The 26,289-nt window shown below is 43.2% G+C and overlaps 2 protein-coding genes across 2 annotated transcripts; both read right to left on the minus strand.

Annotated features, from left to right (window-relative positions):
- Positions 1-832: 832 nt before the first annotated feature.
- Positions 833-1,380, minus strand: LOC118903367 (low molecular weight phosphotyrosine protein phosphatase). Its single transcript, XM_036868372.1, has one exon. The coding sequence runs from the start codon at positions 1,374-1,376 to the stop codon at positions 900-902; it is 477 nt and encodes a 158-aa protein (XP_036724267.1). The 5' UTR covers positions 1,377-1,380; the 3' UTR covers positions 833-899.
- Positions 1,381-3,804: 2,424 nt separating this feature from the next.
- On the minus strand, positions 3,805-25,146 carry ECI2 (enoyl-CoA delta isomerase 2). The gene is made up of 10 exons (XM_036868368.1): positions 25,064-25,146; positions 22,095-22,257; positions 19,862-19,960; positions 19,448-19,636; positions 17,056-17,125; positions 13,625-13,727; positions 12,757-12,877; positions 6,983-7,072; positions 5,265-5,408; positions 3,805-4,613 (listed from the first exon to the last, which is right to left on the minus strand). Exons 1-10 carry the CDS (start codon positions 25,117-25,119, stop codon positions 4,458-4,460), a joined length of 1,191 nt encoding a protein of 396 aa, XP_036724263.1. The 5' UTR covers positions 25,120-25,146; the 3' UTR covers positions 3,805-4,457.
- Positions 25,147-26,289: the final 1,143 nt, after the last annotated feature.

Here is a 26,289-nt window from a genome sequence, read left to right on the forward strand (position 1 = left end):
GTAAGTCTCATGCCTGTGTTTCTTCATGGACTATTTGTGGAGATTTTGTTCCTTTGAATGGGTCACATTTCCCTGTTTCTCTGCACGCCTTATGACCTTTTCTTGAAAACTGTGCATTTGAAAGAGCAGCCACCTCTCCCAGTGCTTGCACACCGCTGTGCGAGACCTTGAAATGGTGGGCCCATGAGTCCTGAGATCAGCCCAGGCCTTTTCAGGTTTAACTGGGCATGATTCCTGTCTGGGCCTGTGTGTAGGTTTAATTTTTGTTTTTGTTTTTTTTAATCTCCCCCCCACCCCTGCTTTTAAATGTCTTAATTTCCCAAAGAGTCTCATTCCAGCTTCTTCTCAGGGTCTTAAATGCTCTATTGTCTTCCTCTGCTTGTAATCTCTTTCTCTGCATCCATGGGTGTGCAATCAGCTTGTACTTTTCATGTGTTTCACCGCCTTCTGTGGCTTCTAGCCCAGGACCCAAACTATGCCAATGTTTCCATCTGAACTCTGAGTCAGGCAAGATAGCAACCAATCCCTCAGGCAGCCCAGACAGGCCAGAATGTTGCAAACAAGTTCCAGTCTGTTCCTTACATCCCAAGAGAAGGAGGTGGAAATTAGGCTAATTCCTTCCAACCACATCATGCAGTGGAGTAGGTGGGACAAGAGTGAGCAAAAATGTCACAAAATCTCCTATCACTTCTTTTTTTTTTTGTCTGAATCAAAATTTTTTATTTATTCTTCCACCAAACGCAACAACTGATTTCCACCTACAATTATTTTTTAAGGTAAGAAACAGTGAGTCAACTGAAGAAAGGGCTGCGGCCTTGGCTAGGGAATGGTGACACTGTGACACCTGAGAATGCGGGCCTGTGGGAACGAGCCTGGGCCGCAGCAGGACTGGACCCGGGTCAGCGAACCTTCTCCAGGAAGGCTCTGCAGCACCGCACACACTGCTGGTAGACGGTCTCAAAGTCAGCGTCATTACCATAATAAGGGTCTTCAATGATGAACTGTTTCTGTGGGTCGTAGCTCCCAAGCAGTTCAATTTTTGCTCTGCAGTTTCTAACTTGATTACTTTTCCTATTCAAATCTCTCAGGTTGCTTTCATCCATACATAGTATATAATCAAAAGTGGCAAAGTCTTCTTTGGTAACCTGTCTTGCTTTATGGGCTGTGTTAATGCCATGATCTCTTAGGCAGCTCACAGCTCTTGGATCTGGTGACCGGCCCACGTTCCAGTCAGAAACAGCACCACTGTCAATGACCCAAGTATCTGAAATGTTTTGATCAGTTACAAGTTTCCTGAAAACTGCTTCTGCGATGGGTGATCGACAGATGTTACCCAGACACACGAACAGCACTGACTTGGTCACCTGTTCGGCCATCTTCCCACGCTCATAGAGGCACCCACTAATATCTCCTATCATTTTTTTTTTTTTTTTTTTTTTTAAATTTATTTATTTTATTTTATTTATTTATTTTTTATTTATGGCTGTGTTGGGTCTTCGTTTCTGTGCAAGGGCTTTCTCTAGTTGCGGCAAGCGGGGGCCACTCTTCATCGCAGTGCGCAGGCCTCTCACTATCGCGGCCTCTCTTGTTGCGGAGCACAGGCTCCAGAAGCGCAGGCTCAGTAATTGTGGCTCACGGGCCTAGTTGCTCCGTGGCATGTGGGATCTTCCCAGACCAGGGCTCGAACCCGTGTCCCCTGCATTGGCAGGCAGATTCTCAACCACTGCGCCAACAGGGAAGCCCCCTATCATTTTTTTTATTTATTTTTTTAAAATTTTTATTTATTTATTCACTTATGGCTGTGTTGGGTCTTCGCTTCTGTGCGAGGGCTTTCTCTAGTTGCGGCAAGTGGGGGCCACTCTTCATCGCGGTGCACGGGCCTCTCATTATCATGGCCTCTCCTGTTGCGGAGCACAGGCTCCAGACGCGCAGGCTCAGTAGTTGTGGCTCACAGGCCCAGTTGCTCCGTGGCATGTGGAATCTTCCCAGACCAGGGCTCGAACCCGTGTCCCCTGCATTGGCAGGCAGATTCTCAACCACTGCACCACCAGGGAAGCCCCTCCTGTCATTTTTAATGTAATTTTTTTCTTGACTGGACCTTCACTTGTTTGCTGTAGATGTCTGACTGGTATCTGTAGTTGATTATTTGATGTTTCTGTTGGGCAATGAGGACCTGAAACTTCCAACATCTTGCTGATGTCACTCTGCTTATTTTTCCTAGTATTTTTTTCTCCCTGTACTTCACATTGCTTAGTTTCTATTGATTTATCTTCTAGGTTCTTTGACTCCTTTGTCATCTACATTCTGCTAGAGAGTCCCTCAATTTTTTTTTTTTTTTTTTGCCACATCATGCAGCTTGTGGGATCTTAGTTCCCCAACCAGGGATTGAACCCGGACCACCACAGTGAAAGTGCCGAGTCCTAACCACTGGAACACCATGGAATTCCCTAGAGAATTATTTTTAAATTTCAGATTTTCAGTTCTAAATATTTTATTTTCTTTTTTTTGTAGTTTGTTTCTCTGATGAGAATTCACATAGTTTTAATCATTTCAAGTGTGTTTTTATTTACCTTGTGGTGCACAGTTATGAGAACTGCTTTAAAGTCTTTGTGGGACAATTCCAACATCTAGGTCATCTCGGGATTAACATGTGTTGTCTTTTTTCACCTGAGTGTTGACACTTTCATGGTCTTTTGTATGTCAATAATTTTGGATTGTAACATGGACACTGTGAATATTATGTTGCATGGACCCTGCCTGGGTTTTGTTGAATTACCTGGAGAATGTTGATGGTTTTGTTTTGGCAAGTAATCAACCTGCTTAGGTTGAGACTACAAGCTGTCTTCATCTTGTGTTTGTGGCGCTTAAAATCCCAGTTTACTTCCCAAAGCCTTTACCATGTTGGTTTGAGCCTGTCCCACTTGTGAACCTAGGCTGTGTAGGTTCATACCTAGAATTAGGGGAGCATCTCACTCCTTCTCTGCTCTGGGATTCTCCTCTCCAGCCCCAGGCTATCCTTTTCCTGGTTAGATGTTCTTCTTGGCCTCAAATTTTGTTTTGCCCATCACACCATGGCAACCACCGCACTGCTGCACAGTCAGGCCTGCCTTTGGGGCATATGTCCCGTGCTCAGGACAGAGATCCCAGCAATTGTTTCCTAGTGTCCCACAGTCTCAGAAACTCATGGGCAGATGCTTCTCCATTTTGATGCCTTACCACAATCCATCTGCTTTTGTTTAATTTCAGCATCCTGAAACCGTTGTTTTTCACCTTTTGTCCAGAGATGTTAGTTGAAGTCAGTGGGAGGGATGGGCGGCAGTTGGCTCATGGGGACACAGTGGGGCTGGGACTCTCTGACCTTTACTGGGACTCTGACTCTGGAAAAGCTACTTACGTCTCCATGTCTTGGACTCCTCACTTGTAAATGGGTAGCAGCAACAGTTTACCTCATTTTTAATTTTTGGCATTGTTTTTTGAGGACAAAATGTGCTTATGGGCATTAAGCACTAGAAACAAATAGTAAGTGCTCAGGAAACATGAATGGGTTATTACTATGAATACATTTCCTATAAGACTGAACACTTTGGATTAGGATTACTGGAATAAAAAAAAATTAAGAACTAAGAAGTTAGAGGTTCGGTGGGTTGGCTATCTGGATGCTGATGCTTGAAGGAGGTTCAAAAGGAAGGGGGACATTTAGAAGAGCAAAATATTCCATGCCAATCCTATAGCCATTGGAATTAAACTCTTGTCAAGTGATACACATGGCAGCCATTGAAACAGAAAGTCACAAGGACAGTTAAGGCAGCTTTCAGGTGTGCTTTTTATAAAGTTCCACATTAAATGAGAATGAAGACTATACGATAAATGAGGAAATAACCACTGATACAGAACATCGCTTTCCAATGAAACAATCCGATCCCTTCATCCCTTTTTTATCAAATTATGGGGGGGGGGATGAAACTAAGATTCTAATTTATCCTCTAGTAATATTGCTCCTTCTGTTTGCTCCCCCTGCCAGATGGGTGAAAAAGAACATGCGACCCACTGAAGATCTTGACTCGGTCATCCAGAGACTGTCGGTGTTTGGGCCGATCAAGTCAGTGAGCCTGTGTGGACGGCAAAGTGCAGTAGTGGTTTTTGAACACACGGTCTCAGCCTGCAACGCTGTGAATGCCTTTCCGAGCAGGACGCCGGGCACAATGTTTCAGTGTGCCTGGCAACAGCGATTCACAGTGAAAGACGTAAGACTCCCCACTACCAAAAACCTACGTAAATTCTCAAAGCTGGTTTCACATCATTTGTTTTTCATCAGGGCTCTAGTGAAGTATAATTATCATAACTGATATTTTAGCACTGAGAAAAGGCACAGCGAGGTTTACTTAGTTCAGGAACTGGAAAGCAGAAATAGTAGCACATCCCTTCCTTGGAAACGTTTAGCTTTGATGTGATGGTCATCACAGCTTTGCTTTTTTGGACAGGAAGTTCACGATGGCATTCATGCACTCATCTGACAGCCATCTCTCCTGCAGGATACTGCTTTCTTCAGCATTAATCGCGTGTAACTTTTCTTTCTCCCTGTTTCTGATGACCTGTTTTGAAATTCTCATGGCCTGAAAAAACAAAACCAACAGTAAGGTTAAGAGGCATTCTAAGAGGAGTGGGATTATTCTAGAATTCTGATGCTTGTTTCTCTGTTGTTCATTTGATCCTGTGACACCTAAGAAATATGTGTAGATAAGACACTGCTTCTCAAACGTTCGTGTGTGCACACATCCTCCCAGCAGGTGTGGGGCAGGGCTTGTGATCACACATTTCTAAGAAGCTGTAGATAGAAACCAAAGCTTCTGGTTCCAGGATCACATTTTGAGCAGTGAGAACATGAGAAAATCAGTCGCCAGCTATCACATATAAAAACGAAAGTGCTGCGTGGTCAGAATCTCCTCAAAGTTAACCTGTCTCGCTGCTCACCTGGATTCAAGGATGAAGGTGCTGGCAAAGGCTGCCTATCAACCTCCTCAAAGTGGTGCCCAGAAAGAGCTGCCCCCCTGTCTCTACAGCACAGAAATGGAATGCCTATTTGATAAGTTCTGTAAAAATCAGTATTTCTAACATTATTATGCTTACTTTTAATCTCAGATTTAGATGTGCTAAGAGTCAGCTAAGATGTCTTGTTTTTTAAATTGCTTATTCTCTTAAGGCAAACAGATGATTTCCATGGTTCTTACAAGCAAAACAAAACAAACAAAAAAACGAATACTAACATTTGGGGGGAGCTTTGAATATGCTTTCAGCCTGACCCAAACTTCTTTCTGAAAAGTGCTGTCAGGAAAAACTTCAGTAACAAGTCCTTGGGTACATGCTTCCCGGGCTGTTAACTTCTTCCCAAAAACAAGCATCTCTGTTGCCTGAAATGAGAAGCAGGATTGAGACGTTAAGTCAGTGAAACAAGGCTCAGGTAACTTCAGAATGAACTGCTTTCAGTAGACATGGGGACATCTCCTTCTGGTCTTTGAGGTCGCCAGTATTTCTCATTAAGGGAGAAACTGATGGTGCCACAGGCAATGGTTTGCCAACTGTGTGCTGAGACCATTAGGCTTTCTAGACAGTTTGTAGAGGTTGCCGCTTCTGTGTGTGTCTGTGATGGGGAGCAAGAGCTGGGAGCCTGGGGCAGCAAGGCTGTGAGGCAGATGTTGATTCTACGACACATGGCAGCAATGAGTTCCTGCTTTACACACTATAAACAATTATAAAACAAAAAGAAAAATCACGGTCATAGGAAATGCCAACCAACATTCAGGAACACCAACTGTCAAAATTCCCTTCCCTGGGGACTTCCCTGGTGGTCCAGTGGGTAAGACTCCATGCTCCCAACGCAGGGGGCCTGGGTTCGATCCCTGGTTGGGGAACTAGATCCTGCACGCAACTAAGAGTCTGCATGCTGCAACTAAAGATCCCACGTGCTGCAACTGAGACGCGGCGCAGCCAAAATAAATAAATAAAATAAATAAATATATATATATTTTTTAAAAATTCCCTTCCCTGGAAATTCACACAGTGGTCTGGCTCTGACAGTTTTCTTTACCTGCCCAGGTACTCCAATGAGCTCCACTTAACTGAAGGAAAGTGAGGGAGACGGATGTTCAGTTTCTAACAATACTGGGGGCACCAAATGGATATCCTTCCCTATGTTTGCAATTTCTCTTCCAGAAAAGCAAAGACTGTTTCAGAGTCAAATGTTCTAAGCCTTAGGGTTGGGCCTGCCCAAATTTTCAAAGTTCAAATCTGTATAAGAATTCAGGGCACGTGACTGAAGAAAGAGATTTAAAAAGGGAATTCCTTGGTGGCCTCATGGTTAGGATTTCAGGCTCTCACACTGCCGTGGCCGGGGTTCAATCTCAGGTTGGGGAACAGATCCCGCAAGCCACATGGCATGTCCAGAAACAAAAGAAAAGAGAGAGATTTTAAAAATATACATTTTTTTCAATGAAAACCTAATAGCAACGAACAGAGGCTCAGTTCCCACTCCCCCCCTTCCAGATCCTGAAGGATGTTTGCTAAGCCTCTCCCTTCCCCCGGCTCTCGGTCTTGTCATGATCCCCTTGGGGTCCTGCCCACCGAGGGTGGGCACCTAGGTTTCCATAACTGCAGGGACAGACCCGAGCGGCCACTGGGCCCCTTGGAGCCTTGCTGCCCTGTGGGACAGTCTGGAGAAAAGGCTGTGGAGGCCGGGAGCGGCGCTGGGAGCGCCAGGCACCCAGCTGGGAGTTGCCCCCAGTTTGGGGACAGAGCGTCTAAACTTCCCTGCAGACCAGACGCTTCCCACAGCCTGGTTCCTCTACGGTTAAAACTCTTGGAGTTGGGGAGCAAATAATTCGCTTCCGTCTGTTGTCTCTATTATCGAGGGAAAGAACAGAGAGTGTGGGGTTACTTTTGGAATGGAGATGACATTACATTTCGTTTTAAGGTTTCCAAAAATTACCTTGCTTGGGCCCATCATCTTCGGAAAAGTGTAAGAGGAGCATCCTTCCGGACTCTGGCCTAGGTGACTGAATGGAGTATGAAATGTTGCCTATTTGAAGAGAGAAAAAAAAGAGAGAAAAGAAAATCATCTTTTCACATGTGATTTCAAAAAAATTACTATTTGTTTCTATCCTCCTTACAATACTTAATTGAAGAACTTTTTAAAAATTTATGGTTATTGTATTATTATACAGGCAGACCTCCTTTTATTGTGCTTTGCTTTATCATGCTTCGCAGATACTGCATTTTTTTTTTTTTTTTTTTACAAGTGGAAGGTTTGTGGCAACCCTAAGTCGAGCAAGTCTGCTGGTGCCATTTTCCCAACAGCGTTATTTTTTAATTAAAGCTGTTTTAAAATGTCTGATTGTTTTCTTAGACATTGCATGTTGCTATTGCATGTTTAACAGACTACAGTGTAATGTAAACATAACATTTATATGTACTGGGAAACCAAAAAAGTCCCGTGACTCAGTTTATTGCGATATTTGCTTTATTGCGGTGGTCTGGAACCAAACCCACAGTATCTCCGAGGTCTGCCTATGCACACGAAATCCACTCTCTTAACCTATGCGGTTTGATGAGTTTTAAACAAATGTATACAGTTACTACCATGATCAAGATACAGAATATTTCTATCACCCCCCCCCCAAAGTTTCCTCACGACCCTTCTGCAGTCAGTCTGTCTCTCACCCTTAAGCAACCACTGATCTGTTTTGTTCCTACAGTTTCACCTTTTCTAGAATGTATATAAATGGAGTCACACATTCTGTAGCCTCTTCTCCTTTTGTGGGCTTCTGTCCTTAGCAGAAGGCTCGTGAGTCACCACGTTGTTACTGCACATATTAGGGTTTGTTCCTTCTTATTTCTGAGCAGTATTCCATTGTAGGGATGTGTCATAATTCGTTTATCCATTCACTAGTTGGAGCCATTGTGGTATTTCCAGTATTCTGGATATTATGAATAAGGTTATGATGAAGGTATATTTTCAACTCTCTTGGGTAAATGCCCAGGCATGCAATTGCTGGGCTGTGTGGTTCATCTTTCTGAGACGTTGCCAGACTGTTTTCTGAGGTGCAGCAGGGAGTTCCAACCACTCTGCATTCTCCCTAAACCTGTGATTATCCTTAGCCTTTTCAATTTTACCCACTCTAGTAGGTGTGTCGTGGTGTCTTGGTGTGGTTTCAATTTGCTGTTCCCTAATGACTAATGATGTTGAGCATCTTTTCCTGTGTTTATCAGCCATTTGCATACCTTCTTTGGTGAAGTAGCTTGCAATACTTTGCCCACTATTTTTAAGTTGGATTGGTTTTTTTTTTAATTAATTAATTAATGTATGGCTGCACTGGGTCTTCGTTGCTGCGCGCGGGCTTTCTCTAGTTGCGGTGAGCGGGGGCTACTCTTCGTTGCGGTGCGCAGGCTTCTCATTGTGGTGGCTTCTCTTGTTGTGGAGCATGGGCTCTAGGCACGCGGGCTTCAGTAGTTGTGGCATGAGGGCTCAGTAGTTGTGGCTCGCGGGCTCTAGAGCACAGGCTCAGTAGTCGTGGTGCACGGGCTTAGTTGCTCCTCGGCATGTGGGATCTTCCCGGACCAGGGCTCGAACCCATGTCCCCTGCATTGGCAGGCAGATTCTTAACCACTGCACCACCAGGGAAGTCCCTACAAGTCCTTTTCTTAATGGTGTCTTTCTCATGTGTTTTTAAGAGCCATTTATACTTTCTTTTCTGTGGGCTATTTATTCCTCTCTGTTGTGTATTTTTATATTAATTTGTTGATCCATCACTTTTTTTTTTAATTTAAATTTTTTTGTGTGTGTGTAAATATTTTTTTTCACACACACACTGTATTTTATTTTTACAAGCGATAAATAGACTGACACCAAGCATTGTACATGGATGACCACAACAGAAGCAACAATGATTGCAATTACCAAACATGAAACACACTCATACTATGTCATAATATTGACATTCAGTCCAGTAATCCTCCACTGTAACAGCTCCTTTACTTTGCAGTGAAAATTAATTTGTATATTTTTTGCCTCTGAGTCCTTGTGGGATTTTTTCTTTTTTTAAATTCAAACAGAAAGTCACATCTGATCATCTTCACCTTTTGATCATCTTGATCTTTTGTTAGCACTTTTATGAGCTCATCAGTTTTTCATTAGAGTTCTGAAAATGCTTATTCATTCAGTTCAGCAGTACAGTCAGTTACCAGAAACCTGTACTTGTCAGAGTCTTTGCCATGAATTTCCTGAAGATGAAACCCTTTTATAGGAACATATTTACAAAAGCATCAGAGCACACCCAGAACTGTCTGTAAATGACAAAAGACTTAAAAATGACCACGGTTAAAGATTTGATGAAAGTTCATAATAATGCAGTTGACAAGAAAATTAGTTATTTCTGAGATATACATTTTAAAGTAATAACTAGGATTATGACTTATAACATTATACCAGAACATATAAGGTTTTTAGAAATTTCATGTAATGTCTGAAACATTTATATTACCATATTTCCATACAAATAACCCAATGAAAGTTTAGTATTAGTTGTTTTGTTTGTTTGTTTATACTGCAGGTTCTTATTAGTCATCAATTTTATACACATCAGTGTATACATGTCAATCCCAATCGCCCAATTCAGCACACCACCATCCCCACCCCACCGCAGTTTTCCCCCCTTGGTGTCCATATGTCTGTTCTCTACATCTGTGTCTCAACTTCTGCCGTGCAAACCAGCTCATCTGTACCATTTTTCTAGGTTCCACATACATGAATTAATATACGATATTTGTTTTTCTCTTTCTGACTTACTTCACTCTGTATGACAGTCTCTAGATCCATCCACGTCTCAACAAATGACTCAATTTCGTTCCTTTTTATGGCTGAGTAATATTCCATTGTATATATGTACCACAACTTCTTTATCCATTTGTCTGTTGATGGGCATTTAGGTTGCTTCCATGACCTGGCTATTGTAAATAGTGCTGCAATGAACATTCGGGTGCATGTGTCTTTTTGAATTATGGTTTTCTCTGGGTATATGCCCAGTAGTGGGATTGCTGGGTCATATGGTAATTCTATTTTTAGTTTTTTAAGGAACCTCCATACTGTTCTCCATAGTGGCTGTATCAATTTACATTCCCACCAACAGTGCAAGAGGGTTCCCTTTTCTCCACACCCTCTCCAGCATTTGATCCATCACTTTATAGACACATTTTAAAAAATATATTAGAAAGGTTAGCCTCTATTGTGTGAGTTGAAAAATTATTTCCTCAATCTGCCATTTGTCTTGATTTTGCCCCAGAGGCTTTTTGATTGGTTTTAAACATCAGAAACTACTTTAATATTGGTTATTTAGACTACAGAGTCATTTGTAGTTTTTTTCTAGATGTCAGAAATAGTTTTGTGTGTTTCTTGATGAATGAAAAGTTCTTATGAAAGGAAATTAACTTATAATCAACAATTCCGTAAACAGCATATTTAGACTTCATTTCCCATAATCAGGTATGGCGGGTTTTTTTTAATGAATATTGCTAGAAGATATAAACATATAATGTGCAAAGCATACAAATCAAAATAATAAAAGTATAAAGTAAACAGTTATTAATGTCACCTATCTTCTTTTCCCCCCCAAAAGAAAGTGTATTGGAGAAAATGTGCTGAGAAGTCACAGCCTAAGGAACACAACCAGAAAACTGAAAGAAGCCGCCAACCTTGGTAAGAGCCACAAACAGGTAAGTGGAAAGCTGATAATAAGCAGCATTTAATTTACTTATAAACATTATTATAAGCAAACACTGAGCTAATTTTCAGAAATGGAGCAGTAGATGTAGTTAAGGGTTAGATGCTGGCGTCAGGCTGCCCGGTGACCCTGGAGCTTCTTAACTTCTCTGTGCCACGGTTTTCTCATCTGTAAAATGGGATGAGAGCACCTGCCTCGCAGGGCAGTTAACTTGGGCGTTTACTGAACACATATAATGTGCATCAGCAGAGTGCCTCCTAGATACTGAGCACTCAAAGATCTATTACTGTTATGATTTCTGCCTTTTTATTAACTCAAAGAGGAAATGTGCTGTTTGCTGACAGAGAAGCTAATAGGCAGAGGCACTACTTATTGCCCATAATAAAGAATAATTTGGTTATATGGGTTAAATGTTAACCCACATTTAATATGGTATCTATTCATGAAGCCAGGAATGAGAAACCCTGTAAAATGAATTCCTCTCCACAGCTTCTTTCTTCTGTGTCTTTCCCTGATTTTAAATTGAACCTTGGTTTAATTCAGTTGGGTGAACTCTTAGCAGTGGTCACTATTTGTCAAATATTTTACTTTGGGCCCAATCTTTTAGCATATGTAACATATACGCATTTCCCTCTGATTTCAATTTTAATTCAAATTGTATCATAAGATGGGAGTCCTAGAAATCTTTAAAAAGATGATGTACATGACAATCATTTGGAATCCAGTGGGAGAATCAGGACAAGATTCAAATATGATGACATCTGGCCTCCAAGTACTGAAGAATGAGACCCCCAAGTTCAGGTCAAGAACTCCTGATCCCACCCTGCTCAAAGCAGGTCAATTAATTGGTCATTTAACCCACAGAATGTGACCGAAGACTGTTAATTTCCGCCTTTGAGCAGAAACTTCCACCTACAAAGGTTAGGTAGCCTAGTGTCTAGACTTGCATTTGCTATTTTTATGGGAAAATTATTAGTAAAAATTAGATCTGACAATACGCCCAATCTCATTGAAAGGAATCCAGTAAAAGATAAGCCAAAGAGTTAAGGACCCTAATATACGGTCCTATTAGTGGAGAAAATACCTCTAAACAAAACCAGGAATCTCTTCAGTGGTAAAAACCAAATGTTCCCTGCAAGGCTGTATGTACACTAGCAAATTTTACTGCCACAAAAGCAAAAGTCACTCTAAGAATCTGATAACCCTAAGAGGTGGTTATTAGTTCTACAGTAAAAGTTCTAAGATAAACGTTCATCACATTTTTGTTTATAAGGGCAAAAACTGGAAATATTCTAGGGTTCCAGTGTCAGGGACTGGTTAAATTAGATAAGTTAAATAACCCGAATGTTAGCACTGCTTATCTGAGTGGTGAGATAAGGAGTGACTTTTAAATTAACTCTTTTCTTTGTACTTTTCCATATTTTCCAAAATTTTATTTTCTACTATGACATATATTATGACTGTAGTAGGAAGAAAAATTAAAATCTATATAATTCAATGGTGAACACGACTTCTCTGAGCTTTGGTTTTCTTATCTGCAAAGGAGGGAGTGAAAGAACAACGCCTGAAAGTTCTTCCTTATTCTAGATTTATGAATTCCAGGATTCATTTACTTGGAAAAAATGATCAAATAACTCACTTGCATAACCTCCAAAGCAGCTATTTTTTGCTCCCTGCTAACAAGCTTTGAAGGTTCCTGACTATTTTAGAGTAGAAATGAACAAGTGTTGTGTAATAGGATTAGAGCACAGAGCCAAAAGAGCTGGGGCAATGTTCACAACAATATTCGTGTCTAGGAAAATTCAAGTTAATAGTAAAGGAAAAATAAAACGTTGTCATATCAGACTAATTCTTTGGGAAAAATTTAAATTTGGTCCATTCTACCACAAACCATATGTAATCTCTTCACTACTAGCAACAATAAAGGAGAATTCAGAGATCTCCTTTTTACTTGTATAACTTCATACATTTCTGGGAGCTGACTTACCCTGTCGGTCGCATACACGATATCAAATAGCCCGAGAAGGGTGACGGAGATTCCTACAGCTGGTCCGTTTACCACTGCAACCAGAGGCTTCGGAAAATCTATAAAACAGTCGACAAAATCCCTACAGACGTGGAAATATAAAAGCATGTTTAAATATGCCAAAGTAGCATCACTGAAGTACGCAGGCGAGACAGGGTGAGTCTGGAACATGCTTTTCTGGCCAGGCTGGTGAGTTTCCCATCGCCCAGCAGTGCCTCTCTGCCCTCCCACCTCCCCTGCCTCTCGCACCAGGTTCCTCCCATCTGAATGCAATTTGAGGGAAACTCGCAGAGTCCCACAGGTAAGCCTTGGTTCAAATCTTGTGTTCTGGGCATTCGGTCAGGGACGTAAGCCAGGTGTAGACTCAGAGGCCAGGGTGGCCGCCAGCACGTGCTGCGGTGTCACAGCTCAGTGGGCACCAGAGACGCAGCGGGGACTAATGAGGCGGGAGGAGACGCCTTCGTGCCCTCTGTGTTTTCCGAGACCATTTCAAGTCTCCCGTGAGCAGCGATCATGGCAGTCACGCCTTCCTCTGGCCAGAGGAGAAGTTGCTAAATTCCTCTGCCTCAATATGGGAGAATTTAATTTGTAGCGGTAGTTGACTTGTATGCTTTCCAATCAAATGTGGTGTAGGGAGGCCAGGAGAACGGGTAACAGAAGTTACAGTGATGGAGCAAACGCCCTCTACTGATAGAAGTTTGGAGAAATGAGCTTGCCTAAAGTCACAGCCGATTACACGGAACCTAAGAAGTATTTCTTTTACTTTTGCGCAGCTGAAGACCACACTGATAAGGATAAGCCCCCCGGGATGAGACAGATGTGCTCTCACCTCAGTAAAACGGCCCCGCTTCTGGCTCTCTCCTCCACTTCACCAGGGGGAATATCCGTGAAGTTGGTCAGATCATTCCCACTACAATAATAGTCCCCATTGCCTGTAAACAAAATCCATGGATCCACCACTCATTCGCTCTACAGTAGTCACTGGGCATCTTGTATATGCCAGGCTCTGTACCAAGCTCTGGAAATACACTGGTGGACCAGCTGGGGTCCTGCCCTAATTGACAGACTAGGGAGTCAGCTGGACCTTGATTTAAAGACACATGAATAACTGTAGGCAATGCAGCTATGATGATGCAAAGGGACACGAGGACAGGAGAGCAGGCAACGGGGCTCTGCTCTCACCTGGGGGGTTCAGGGAGGGACTTTGCTAAGGCGGGAATGACTGGACTGAGACCTGAAGGACACGGGCAGGGGTAGATGGAAAGAGGGTGGGGGGAATATTCTGCAGCGGTGACAGCATGTGCAAAGGCTCTGGGGCGGGGGGGACCCGGTGTAGTATGGGCTGAGAGAAACAGATGCCTTTAATTTTCTTTTTTCAGTCCAGACAGACAAATTAGAAAACAGAATTTAGGAAATCTATATAACATGAATTAGAGAGGCAAGTCTAATTGATATAATTGTAACTCTATACCTTAAAAATCAAGAATGAACTTTTAATTTTTTTAAATTTCTCTTTTATTTAAAACATTTTTTCATTACTATTATTTTTCTGGCTGCACCATGTGGCATGTGGGATCTTAGTTCCCCGACCAGGGATCGAACCGGTGCCCCCTGCACTGGGGACACGGAATCTTAGCCACCGGACCACCAGGGAAGTCCCTGAACTTACTTTTTAAGTGTTCCTGGATGATATAAAATATTGGCCATTTTTTTGATTCTTAATCTTCAAGGCAGAGATTTCAATATATAGCTAATATACACGAAATTTTAATAGATTCTAAAAAAAGTAAAATTAGTAAAACCAATCATTTCTGATTATAATATAAAAAACTAGGAATTGATAACAGAAATGGAAAACCAAAAAAAAAAAATCCTTTCTGGAAATTAAAGGACCTATTATTACAACGTTTAGATCAAAAAGGAACTAGAAAACGAAAGTGAAGGATATATAGAAAATCACTACAGGAAAAGCACTATTTATCAAAACTTAATCTTTCAGTTTTCTCACCTGTAAAATACGAGTAATAATAGGGCCTAACCTCACAGGGTTATTGCAAGAAAGCTTAGAAGAGTTAAGAATCAAAAAGCTATAAATGAATTAAAATGCTCAGACCAGTGCTCAGCAGACAGGAAGTATGATATGAACGTTAGCCATTATTACCGTTATTACGAAACCCAGCAACTTCACTTCTAAGAATATAGCCTTTGGATATTTTTGCACATTCGCTGCAAGACATATGTCCAAGGATACTCCTTGCAGCATGATTTTAGTAGCAAAAGACTAAGTACAGTCTACCCGTTCATCAATAGAGGAATGATGAAATAAATTATGGAATCCCAAAACTTTCATACTTTGTAGTCCTGCAGAGAAAAACTTAGGTGTATATGTGCTGACAGAGAACAATTTTTCGGGATATGCTGTTAGGAGAAGGTGGGTATAGTATGTGTGTATTATATGCTTCCTTCTCTGTTTACAAGAGGCGGGGTACACACACGTACACACATAGGCAGTTTCTGGAAGGCTCAAGAAAAGTTGAGTTTTTCTAGGAAGTAGGACTGGGGTTCCAAGGAGAGTGAGATTTAGTTTTGTTATATGCCATTTCATAGTTTTTGGATTTTTTTAAAAACCATGTGCCTGTATTATACTTTTAGTTAAAAAAATTTTTATGTATATGTATAGCTGATTCACTTCGTTATAAAGCAGAAACTAACACACCATTGTAAAGCAATTATACTCCATAAAGATGTTAAAAAAATTTTTTTTAAATTAAAAAACCAGAAAACATTCTTCTCCTGTATCAAGCCAACACCACCTCTAGACTGTTTTTGTTGTCTCCATTCTCTTAGGTGTATTTGTGAAATACAAGGGCCATGTTCAACTCTTCCCTTTCCTTCACCCCCTCTCATCAGCTGTTAGGTATCTCTCTTTCTCCCCATCTCTCTTTTTCACTAAAAGCTCTCTGATCTCTATATATTATATATTTTACAAATTTTAATGAAAATTAAAAGAAAATAAAATCACTCTGGGAATTCCCTGGTGGTCCAGTGGTTAGGACTCCGCACTTTCACTGCCAAGGGTGCAGGTTCAATCCCTGGTTGGGGAACTAAGATCCCGCAAGTTGCGTGGCGTGGCCAAAAGAGAAAATAAATAAAATAAAATAAAATCAGTCCTGCTTCCACTGCGTCAACACACGGTAACAGCTCCCGTCTCCCAAGCACCTGCTGTGAGCCCTGCCCTGCACTGTCTCGTGTCACCGCCTCGACCATTCCGTGGGGTTAGGAAGACACTGTCTTCTCCATTCAGGAAGCAGAGGTCGCCCACAGGTAGTAAGGAATGAAGCCAGGATTTAAACTCCAGTTGATCTGAGTCCTGACCCTCAGCTTGCACCACCACACGCAGGGCCCCTTCCAAGTTCAATGACTTCCACTCTCCGAGTTCTCGTCAGCCCAGGCCCCGGAGCAGCCATCGTGTTTTCCACTCACTACCACGGTGCTGGTATAATTGCTAATGCTTTTTATTGTATCTTAAACATTTGCTACACTGTTAGTCTCTAGAGTTGTAAGTTTTAATACTTGTACAGTATATAGTCTACTGGATGTTCTATAATGTGCTTTATTATTCTGTCATGCAGCATATTTACAATGTTTTAACATTTTCACAATTATAAGTAATGCTGCAAAGATTATCTTTCTTGCATAAGACCTTTCCTTTTTCTTGGATAATTTCCCTAAAATAAATTCCCATAAGTGGGACTCCTGTATCAAAGTATATGAACATTTTACGTACTGTCAAATGCCCTTTCCTTAGCTACTTACACTTTTTATAGCCATTTATGCTGCTGTCAGCAAGGGATTAGAGGCATTTATTCTACCATAACCTTGTCAAAATTGGGTATAACATGAAATTTTGCTAATTCAGGTAAGTATAAAGTGGTAGTTCATCATTTTGATTTGTGTTTGTGCTTATTAATCTGGTTGCATTTTCCTTGTTTCTTTAATGCCTGGACTTTCTCATATAAATTATCTGTTCATTTTACTCACCCATTTATCTAATAGGTCTTAGTACTTTTCTTACCAATTTGTATCCGCTTTTTACGTGATAAGGATATCAATCCTGTGTCTATCATATTTTTTATGTATTTAAGAATTAGAGTATCTTAGCACTAGGAAAGATATTAGAGCTTATTTACTCAATTTCCTACCTAGATGAAAATCCCCCCAGATAGAAATTTAACCAAGAAATCTAAGAAAATGTCTCACCTGTTAAAACAGTTATGGCTGAATCATCCTTGCTTGCAGCCTCAAGTGCAAGCATGATGTCGTGATACATCTGTGTGAAAGGCGGAAGATGAGGAAAAGAAAAAAACTCCGAAAATGATAACCATCACCCAGGGGCTTCACTAAACATCAGTCTGCAAGCCCACCCTCTGCAAAGTGCCAAACACTTACGTTGGCTGTATTTATAGAACCAAAAAGGCAGCCCGAAAGACTGAAAGGACTTTCATTCCTTTTATGATTACGTGGTGTGTATTCCGTACCAAGTGCTATGCTGGGGAATATGTCCACGTTTTTCCCCCAAAATGAACAAGTAAGACACAGTCCTTGAGCTTTTGGGATTAACAGATGGAGATAGCTCTAAAATGGGTGGAAAGTACAAAGCAGCAGAAAGCTCAGAGGAGCTGCTGGTACTTTTCTAGGGTGGGTAGGATGGGGCGGGGAGCAGAGGAAGATTCCCAGGAAGCAGTTTTTCATTTGGGATGTCAAGAGAGAGCATGAGTGTGGCAGGCAGTCTGGGAGTGTTATGGAGGGTGAAAGGCTGGACTCGGTCAAGAACAGTGGGCCCAATATTCAAATCAGCAACGTCTCTGAAAATCTTGGACATGTAGCTGTCATAGCTTTCAAGGCATTTAAAACAGGTGCAGTTTCTACCTTAGATGAGGGAGGGAATGGTGAAGAGGGGTGACATTTACAGATACACACCCCTTACTGAAAAAATAAACGCATGGACTTTACATAATGTATGAATGGAGGTGAAATCACTTCTACTGAGGGAGGGAATGAGGAAGTAGTTCCATCATGACCACAGGGATGATGGTGCAGCATGACGGGGTAAGTGGGAAGAGCCAGGCTTAAGAGACGGATCGATCACGGTCTCAACTTAGATCTTCCTGGTTATTAGTCATGTGAATTGGAGCAAATAAGTACTTAACCTAATTATTTTATTGTTAGGTAGCAATAATGGTAGGCTCCTGGTGGGACTTAAACCTCTGTGTGGAAAGTACTGACACACACGCGCCACTCTGTAAAGAGTAGTTATTACTATTGCTACCATGAATATATAAAAATGAGTCAGGAGAAAAGGAAAAAGTTTTGAGACTCGAATGCTTTGTTAACTGCATAGTGCATATCCAACTTCATGGAATCCTTATTTAAGACTATTTTAAGGTAGTGTGCTTTTTCTACTACAATAGAGGTGATACATCCAGTGAAAAGGGGTTACAGCCCTTTTGAATTTTACTCCCAGTTCAGCACCAAGTATCCAATTAATTCTCTACTTTTTTTGTCAAGGGGAAAGGGCTGAAGTGGCTATTTTTTCCTTAAACTTCGATTTATTTTTTTTTAAATGAGCTATAACTGACATATGTTTGTTTTGGGTGTATAACATAATGATTTAATATTTGTATACATTGTAAAATGACTGCAATAAGCCAACGTCCATCACCACACATTGTTACAATGTTTTTTCTTTGTGATAAGAAATTTTAAGATTTATTGTCTTAGCAACTTTCAGGCGTGGAAAACAGTATTATCGTCACTGTGCTGTACAGTATATCCCTGTGACATATTTATTTTATAACTGGAAGTTTGTACATTTTGACCCCCTTCACCCCACACCTCTGACAACCACCAATCTGCTGTTCTCTGTATTTATAAGTGAGATCATACGGTATTTGCCTTTCTCTAAGCTATTTCGCCTAGCATAATGCCCTCAAGGGCCATCCACATTGTCACAAATGGCAAGATTTCACTATTTTTTATGGCTGAACAGTATTCCACTGTGTATACGTACCACGTTTTCTTTGTCCATCATCCATCGATGGACACTTAGGTTGCGGAAGTGGTTATTTTTATTATCGTTCTAGTTCAATGACCAATTCAAAGACTAACAGTGCCCTTGTGAAGCAGCTCATTTCAAGCAGAGCTGGGTTATGATCTGTTTAAGTTCTTCTCTCCTTTTTTCCTCTACTTGTACAAAATAAAGCTCCATGCAAGTAGATTAGTACTCACTCTCTAGTCTAAGCGACATGAAGATACGTCCAGGGAGCGTCTATGCCAACCTTAGAGAAGCCCTCTGCATCTTCTCTTACAGTGATGTGTGTTTCATTTATATTCACATCATTTATCTGTGTTTCCATCATGAGAAAAGTTGCAGTGCCTTCTGGGCAGGTAGAACCTACCTGAAGCTCACAAATTCTAAATAATGAACGTCCCACTCTGCTGTATGCAGTAGCCACAGTTATTAATCTTCTGCACAAATCGAACAAGAGCTCTCACAGAAACAGGAAGGATGCTGACACACTATAGTTTTTGAGTGAAACAGGCAGAGGAAGAAAAGAAAAGCAGGACGGACTCTTAGGGCAGGTCGTGTTACCTGAGGGGTGAGTGCATTTTTTTTGTCGGGCCGGTTCAATGTGATGGTTGTGATGCCGTCTCGGGAGGTCACCACCAGGGCGTCACTTCCTGGTTGCTTCCTGTCTGCTGCAGGTGTCACCTGGCCGGAGGACTCAGATGAAGCACTCAAACTGGACACCAAGTCCACGTAGTTCTGCCTGGCGGTTTCCTGAAGACAGATGACAATTTCAGCCCATGGTCAATGAACAAGCATTCTGAGAAACTTCCTGTGCTAATAAGGACACCTGGCAATGAAGAAAGAATAGAGGTTCTGGTTCGGTAGAGGGATCTCAAGATCCAGAAGGCTCATCTGTAATGGCTTAATAATGAGAAGCAACCCCTTCCCTTAGGAGCACAGCAAATGGAATAAAAGCAGAACGATAAGTAACTGTACCTTGGGCAGACTGCCAAGAGCGTGCCAAGCATCCCACTTGGCCTTATTGATAAAGTCAAGCACACCTGGTTTGGGCACATTACAAGGTCCTTCAGTGGCCTGTGAAAAGGAGAGGGCAATTATTGGTCAAACACCCATGCAAACTGGAGCCTTAAATAGTTAAGACCCATAAAATGCACGCTAACGTGAATGCACCTTCCCCTCCCAAGGTACATAAATTGATTTGAATTTTCTTCTCCCTTTGCTGCTGTTGCTAAAAATGCACAAGCAAGAGAAAAAAGACTGGAGGGACAAAATATGCTATTGGCTATCAGTCCCTAAAATAAGTTATAACTGCCTGTGCATGAAAATAATGCAAGATTAGGGTTTTGGGAAAGTACTGAATACTTTTTAAAAAATCGTCATCGTTCATTAGTTTTATAGCGATGGTCACATTCTTCATACATGATCAAAATCTTCAAGCAAACAATCTTCAAAGGTAACTCGCCCACAAACATTTAGAACACAGAATGTATTCTGAAAGCCCATTCAAAAGAACCACCCTCCCCAACCCAGTTCCGTGGCAGATATCTGATAACTGAGCAACACAGCTGCAGCTGGGTAGGAGGGGGCAGGGGGGGTCATCAGAGCCGCTGGCCCTTAGGACACTTAACTGAAGGACACGCGAGCAGAAAGCAAAAAGCAACTAAAGTTTACTTGTTTGAGGGTAGGCGCACTGAGTGTTTTGAGATGAAAAAAATATGCACTCAGTTATCTTCAGAGATGGCAATTTAAAACTCCATTTAATAACCATGTTTTTCAACTTCGTAATATAACTAGCTAAAAGAGGAAAGAAGAAAGAGGCTTTGAAAAACAAAGGCAGCAAAGGAGGCTAAGACTCTCCAAAGAAAAAGAGATAAGACTCACCTTGCAAGAGTTAGCCATCTGAGAAATTAGAGGCAACGCAGGCCGTAAGACTGCCCCCCTCCACTTCTGACACCAAGTGCAAGATTGGGGGGCTCCCGAAACCACCCTCGGGTTCAATAATCCGCTAGAATGACTCACAGAATGCACCGAAAGCTGTTGTACTCTTGGTTACCGGTAATTAGGGGGAAAGGATACGGATTCAGATCAGCAAGGGAGGATGCAGAGGGTGGAATCTGGGGGAGGCGCGTGTGTGACACCCCAGCCCCCCGCCAACCGGCCACTGTGGAGTCAGGACCGCGCACTCTTCCAGTGCCAGACTGACGCGTGACCACACACAGAGCACTGCCCACGAGGGAAGCTCATTCAAGCCTCGGTGTTCAGAGTTTTCATTGGGGCTCCACCACCTCGGCATGGTTAAAGTGTAAGGCATGGTTAAAGTGTAATTGCAGTCCCTACTCTAAATGCCACTGTTAGACTCTCCAGGCAAACAAAGACACGTCTATCACTCTTGGCATTTCAAGGGCTTAGAAATTACCTCCCAGAAGCCAAGGGCAAAGGTCAGACCTCTTTGGGGGCAAAGTTAAATTCTTTACTATACACACCAGCATGAAAGTAAGAGAGGCTCATATGCGTCACAGGAAGAGAAAAATAGAAAACACACAGGAACCCAGAGGGGCTGACTTCCCAGGACATTTTTCAGACACTGTAACTTAAAAACTTGAGTTTTAAAATTTTATAATAAAAAATTTCAAACATATACAAAAGTAGGATACTGTAATGAACTCCCGATATTCGTCACCCAAATTCAGTAACTCTCATTTTTGCCATACTTGCTTCATCCATCCTTTTCTTTCCTTTTTTGCTTCGTTATTTTAGAGAATGCCAAACACCATACTATTTTACCCCTAGGTACTTAGTATGCACTCCGAAAAAAAAAAAAAATCAACATTTTCTTATACAACCATGATGCCATTAAGAATAATTCCTAGGTATCACCTAATACTCAGTTCCTAATCAAATTTCCCCAGTTGTCTCAAGACCACTTTTTCAGCTGATTTATTTTACTTAGTGGCCAAATAAGATCTGCACATTTGGTTGTTATATCTTTTAAGTCTCTTTTACTCTGGAGTGATCCTGAGGAGTTACTTTTTGCCTTGATAATATTTTGAAGTCTAATATAATAAACTCTCATGTATACACTCTTGGTAGGAAAGGCAGCAACACAAACCCTAAAAGCCTTAAGGCTGCATTTTAGTACAACACGCAGCATGTCTGTCTGAGGTCCCAAGTGCTCAAAATGTCTTTATATCGCACCTTAGGCATTTACCTGCTTATACAGTGCATAGAGTTTCAGCTTCACTTCATTTCCTGGATCCTTCTTCAAGAGTTTCACCTGATTCATGGCGTTTTCAAAGTCCTTCTGGCTGGCTCTCATTGCTGGGCCGCACACATGCAGCTGAAGTGCTGGGAAACGAGTGATCTGCAGAGGACTGCAAACAGGCAGGCTGACTGTAATCGTTCCCAGCCCTTACACGCCCGAATGCTACGTCTCTCCAGACATATTTTCCCTAGACTTCCCCAGCCACCTGGCTGTGAATGGTTAGTGGTTTCCAAAACTGTCCCGAGATAAGAAATCAGTACAGAAGCTAACGGCAGTAATGTAGCCTTCAAATTAAACAGAGAAAAAGCAGCCAGAAGCCGAGGAGCCGTGGAATTTTGCCACAGGCAGGAAGCCGGTGAGAGGCCTGTGAGATTGGAGGACAGCAGGAGTCCTGCGTGGGGTGTGAAGATCGCAAAGCCACTTGTGCACAACTGAAGTGAAAGCAAAGACCCAATACAGCTGTTTTTAGAAGTGAAGTGGTTTTGATATAAGAATGATGTGAGCTGTGTCAGGCTGACATCTCATCTTTCTGGTTGGTAACCACTCGGAGCTCAGCGTCTGAGGGGTCCTGCAGGGGACGTATTCATAAGAGCAGATGAGGCGACTATGGGGAGGGGACATTCAGACTATAAATACCCAGAGTTTGTGAGGACCGTCCGAGAGCTTCAGTCTGGGCAAAGCTCCCCTCTGCTGATCCAAATAGCTCTCCAAGACCCTGGGGCACTAGCTCCTGCCATGGTAAAGGGGACTCTTTTATCAGCAGTGGTGAAAGCCACGTAGCGGCCACTGAAGAATCAGCCTGCCTGGCCCCACCAGCAAACTGCTCCAGCATCAAGGGACTTTTATTTTGGGGCTGGCAGCTGGACATCAGCTGTTGGATGGCAAAGTCAAAACTCTTCACTGGCTTAGGCAGAGGCATTATCCTGTATGCTACTGGCTTGTGAAATTATTATTATTCCCGCAGTGAACCTGTGTTAAATAAAACAGTGGCAAAGACAATCTCAGTCTCTGAGTTTAATATGCCTGCCCCACCCCCAAACAAAATAAAGATACCGGGACCAAGGGGGTAAAGTACAAAGAATTCAGTCATTTGGGTCCCAAGGTCCAGAAAGAGTCTCTGCAGTTGAAACTGAGTCCCCCTGAAACCGAGTTTCCTCACCGAGTCTGTGAGTCATCCCTCCATCCAAAACTTTATTCCCTTTCTTGTCCCCTCTGACCTCAATCCTGGGCTAACTGAGCACTAATCAACCAGAGTCAGATGACTAAAATTGCTGCTGTCGATAAATCGTTTTTGTACTAAAACTGCTATTATAGACATCATTAAGGTGCAGACTCAGGTTGTTTCTCCAGAGCAGGATGAGCTCACAGACCCCTGTGCCATGGACCACCTGGCCAGAGAGTTGTAAACCAGAGACATCCAATGATTAATAAATGTCACAAGAGGATAATTAACTTCAGCTTCTTTGTTCTTCCCCTCAAAAAAAAAAAAAAAGCCTGTAACACAAAGATCAATTCGGAGTGGACCTGAGGCTTGTCCTCTCACTCCCATGTTTAGTGCCCTGCAATAAATTCTTACTTTGCTGCAAACTCCTGCTGTCAGAATTTGGTTTTCTGCCCCTCAGGCACATAAGCCCTTTGCTCAGTCACATAGTCACCAATCAACAAAGTATAAACTTTTATCAGGTCAATTCCTGACTCTCTGCTCAGCAAATGTGTGTCCCAGCACACACACAGGTGAAAGGAGGGGAAAATGAAGATGAAAGAAATATTCAGAGGAGAGATGAGCAGTTGCTGGCATTCCAGACAGACAGCACTTCTTTCTTAGGGAGGTGGAGGACCTACCTGGGGGGAATCTACCTGCCTTGGATGCTAGGCTGTGAAGCCTGCTGAGCAGACGTACTCAGCCCTCACCCAGAGATGTCTAACGAGCCAGGTGCAGAGCAGAGACAGCAAGTGCTACCAGGTAAGTAACTTTTGAAGCACACACAGTAAGCAGAGGGGAGGGGAAAGCATCAATGCACAGCAGTGAGGTCACAAACAAACAATGGATGTTCACAATGATGACCCTGAGTAATAAAGTTAAGGGCATCAAAGATGATTAAAATAATACAGTTACAAATAAAGCCCAAACCTAACAAATGTATCACCTCCTCTGCAATAATGTAACTTTCAAAGAGTAAGTTCAAACCTTGAATTAGCCTCATTCAGTAAAATTAGCCTTCTATGAGTTTTACATTAATTGAATCCGTTTTTTTTTTTTTTCCAAAAAGGGAAAAACTATGCATCTTACATGAATTTGGCACCTGGCAAGTTACAAGCAGAAAATGAAAGGAAAACTTAAAATGTACATAAAGGGCGAAATGTGCAAGTTCTCACAAAACATGGTGCAAACTTATTTTTTTTAAAATAGTTTTTAAAAAATTACAAAACCCGACCGCTTAATATATAAAATCGGGAAAATCATAACTCCACCCCCGAAGGCAACCAGCACGTTCCAGGGTTTTCCCCTTGCCGGTGCACAGCCCGGTTCTGGTTTCCACGTGGCCCGGCTGTGCATCCCGCCACCATCACTAGGCAGGACGTTCTCCACGAAGCAGACGGGTCACCCCAACCTGACCGCGGGGCGCGCTCCCACGGCGGGCACGAGCCCGCAGGGCCGCTCACGCGACCCCCCAACTCAGCAAAGCATCTCCGAGCCCGGCGGCGGGGGCGGGCGGGGACGCGCGCGGGGAGACCCGGCTCGGCAGTCCTGACCCTCCGGCCCAGAGGAGGGCGAGCGGGAGAGGGACACCTGACGTCACGCTCTGCTGGAAGCCCGCAAACCCTGCTGCTACCGAGACGCGATGACAGACAGCGCGCCCCCCGCAAGCACGGCGGCGTCTGAGGGCGACCTTGGGCCCGGGCTCGGCACTTACCTGCGCAGAGCGCCCGAGCACCACCGCCTCGCCAGCCTTCCGGCCACTCCGGCCATGGCTGCCCCGGGGCGTGGGCGGGACTGCGGGCGGGGGGGTGGGGGTGGGGACTGACTCCCGGACGGGGCCGGGACACCATAGGTCTGAGCGGGGCCGGGGCGGGGCAGGGCCTGAACGCGATAGGTTGGAACGGGGCGGGGGCGGGGCATGAGTCCGTGGGGCGGTCCGGGGCGGGGCCCGAAGGCGACCGGTTGCCGCGGGGCCGGGGGCGGGGCCCGCGCGGTGGGAGGGGCCTGGAGTGATAGGTTGGGTCGGGTGAGCGGCCGGGGCGGGGCCGGGGCGGCCGGGGCGGGGCCGGGAGGCGCGTGGCTCTGCCCGAGGGCCCTGGTGGCCTGGCTGGAGCACCGGCGGACCCCGCGTTAGAGCCCGGAGGCTGGGAGGCAGCCGAGGGCGTGTGAAAAGCACGTGTTTGCTCCGCAAGGTGAGCGGCTCGCAGACCCGGTAGAGCGGGGGCGTCAGACGGTCTCTGTCGAACAGTTTAAACCCAGCTTTTCAGGTCAATCACCGTCTGAGGGTGTTTTTGAGTTCTGCCAAAGCATTTAACAAACTGTTTTTATAGGGGAGAAACCCTGAGAGTTGGAAGGGCCTTTGTCGCTTCATCCAGGTCCCAGAGGAAAAAATTCCGATATTTAGATGAAGGGAGTTGACACCTGTGGACCAGCTAGAGCGAGCCAAGCTCATTGTTATCCTCTGAGCAGGGAAATGCTGTCGCCCTGTTTTGCTGATGTGTAACGTGAGGTCCGCGAAGATTAATTAGGTGACTTCCCCGAGGACCTGAGACTTGCAAGTGGTCAAAGTCCCAAGTAATTTTATTATTTGTGCTTCATCATAGGCGGGGGCAAGACTGAAGGCCGTGTAGAACAGTTCGGACTTATTCTGAACCCTTTCTTCAGATGTTACAAGGTGATGGTTGGTAGGCTGAGCTGAGCCTCTCAAAGACCTGAGACCCTCTCTCAGGCTGACTTAAGTAACCCTCGGAGGTAATGGAAATGCCTGAGAAGAAATTGAGATACTGGAAGACTCCCTGGGCTCTGAAAGGTGAAACACCGCTCATAGAGATATTAATTTTAAAAAAATCCGTTACTGGTAAGCATATTTGGATGGTGAGACTTTTCGTAAGACAAGTGAAATCTTCTCAGGCTTATGCCTACTATATTTTACACAGAAAA

The sequence above is a fragment of the Balaenoptera musculus genome, chromosome 11 (genome assembly GCF_009873245.2).
Source record: "Balaenoptera musculus isolate JJ_BM4_2016_0621 chromosome 11, mBalMus1.pri.v3, whole genome shotgun sequence".
Classification (NCBI taxonomy): domain Eukaryota; kingdom Metazoa; phylum Chordata; class Mammalia; order Artiodactyla; family Balaenopteridae; genus Balaenoptera; species Balaenoptera musculus.

Bases quoted from the DNA above. Each gene is read 5' to 3' on its own strand.
- LOC118903367 (XM_036868372.1), bottom strand. From the start codon at position 1,376: ATGGCCGAACAGGTGACCAAGTCAGTGCTGTTCGTGTGTCTGGGTAAC.
- ECI2 (XM_036868368.1), bottom strand. From the start codon at position 25,119: ATGGCCGGAGTGGCCGGAAGGCTGGCGAGGCGGTGGTGCTCGGGCGCT. The intron at 13,728-17,055 runs GTGAGACATTTT...TTTTGTTTACAG, and splicing joins AGCCATAACTGTTTTAACAG to GCAATGGGGACTATTATTGT. The intron at 12,878-13,624 runs GTGAGAGCACAT...CCACGTCTGTAG, and splicing joins AGCGGGGCCGTTTTACTGAG to GGATTTTGTCGACTGTTTTA.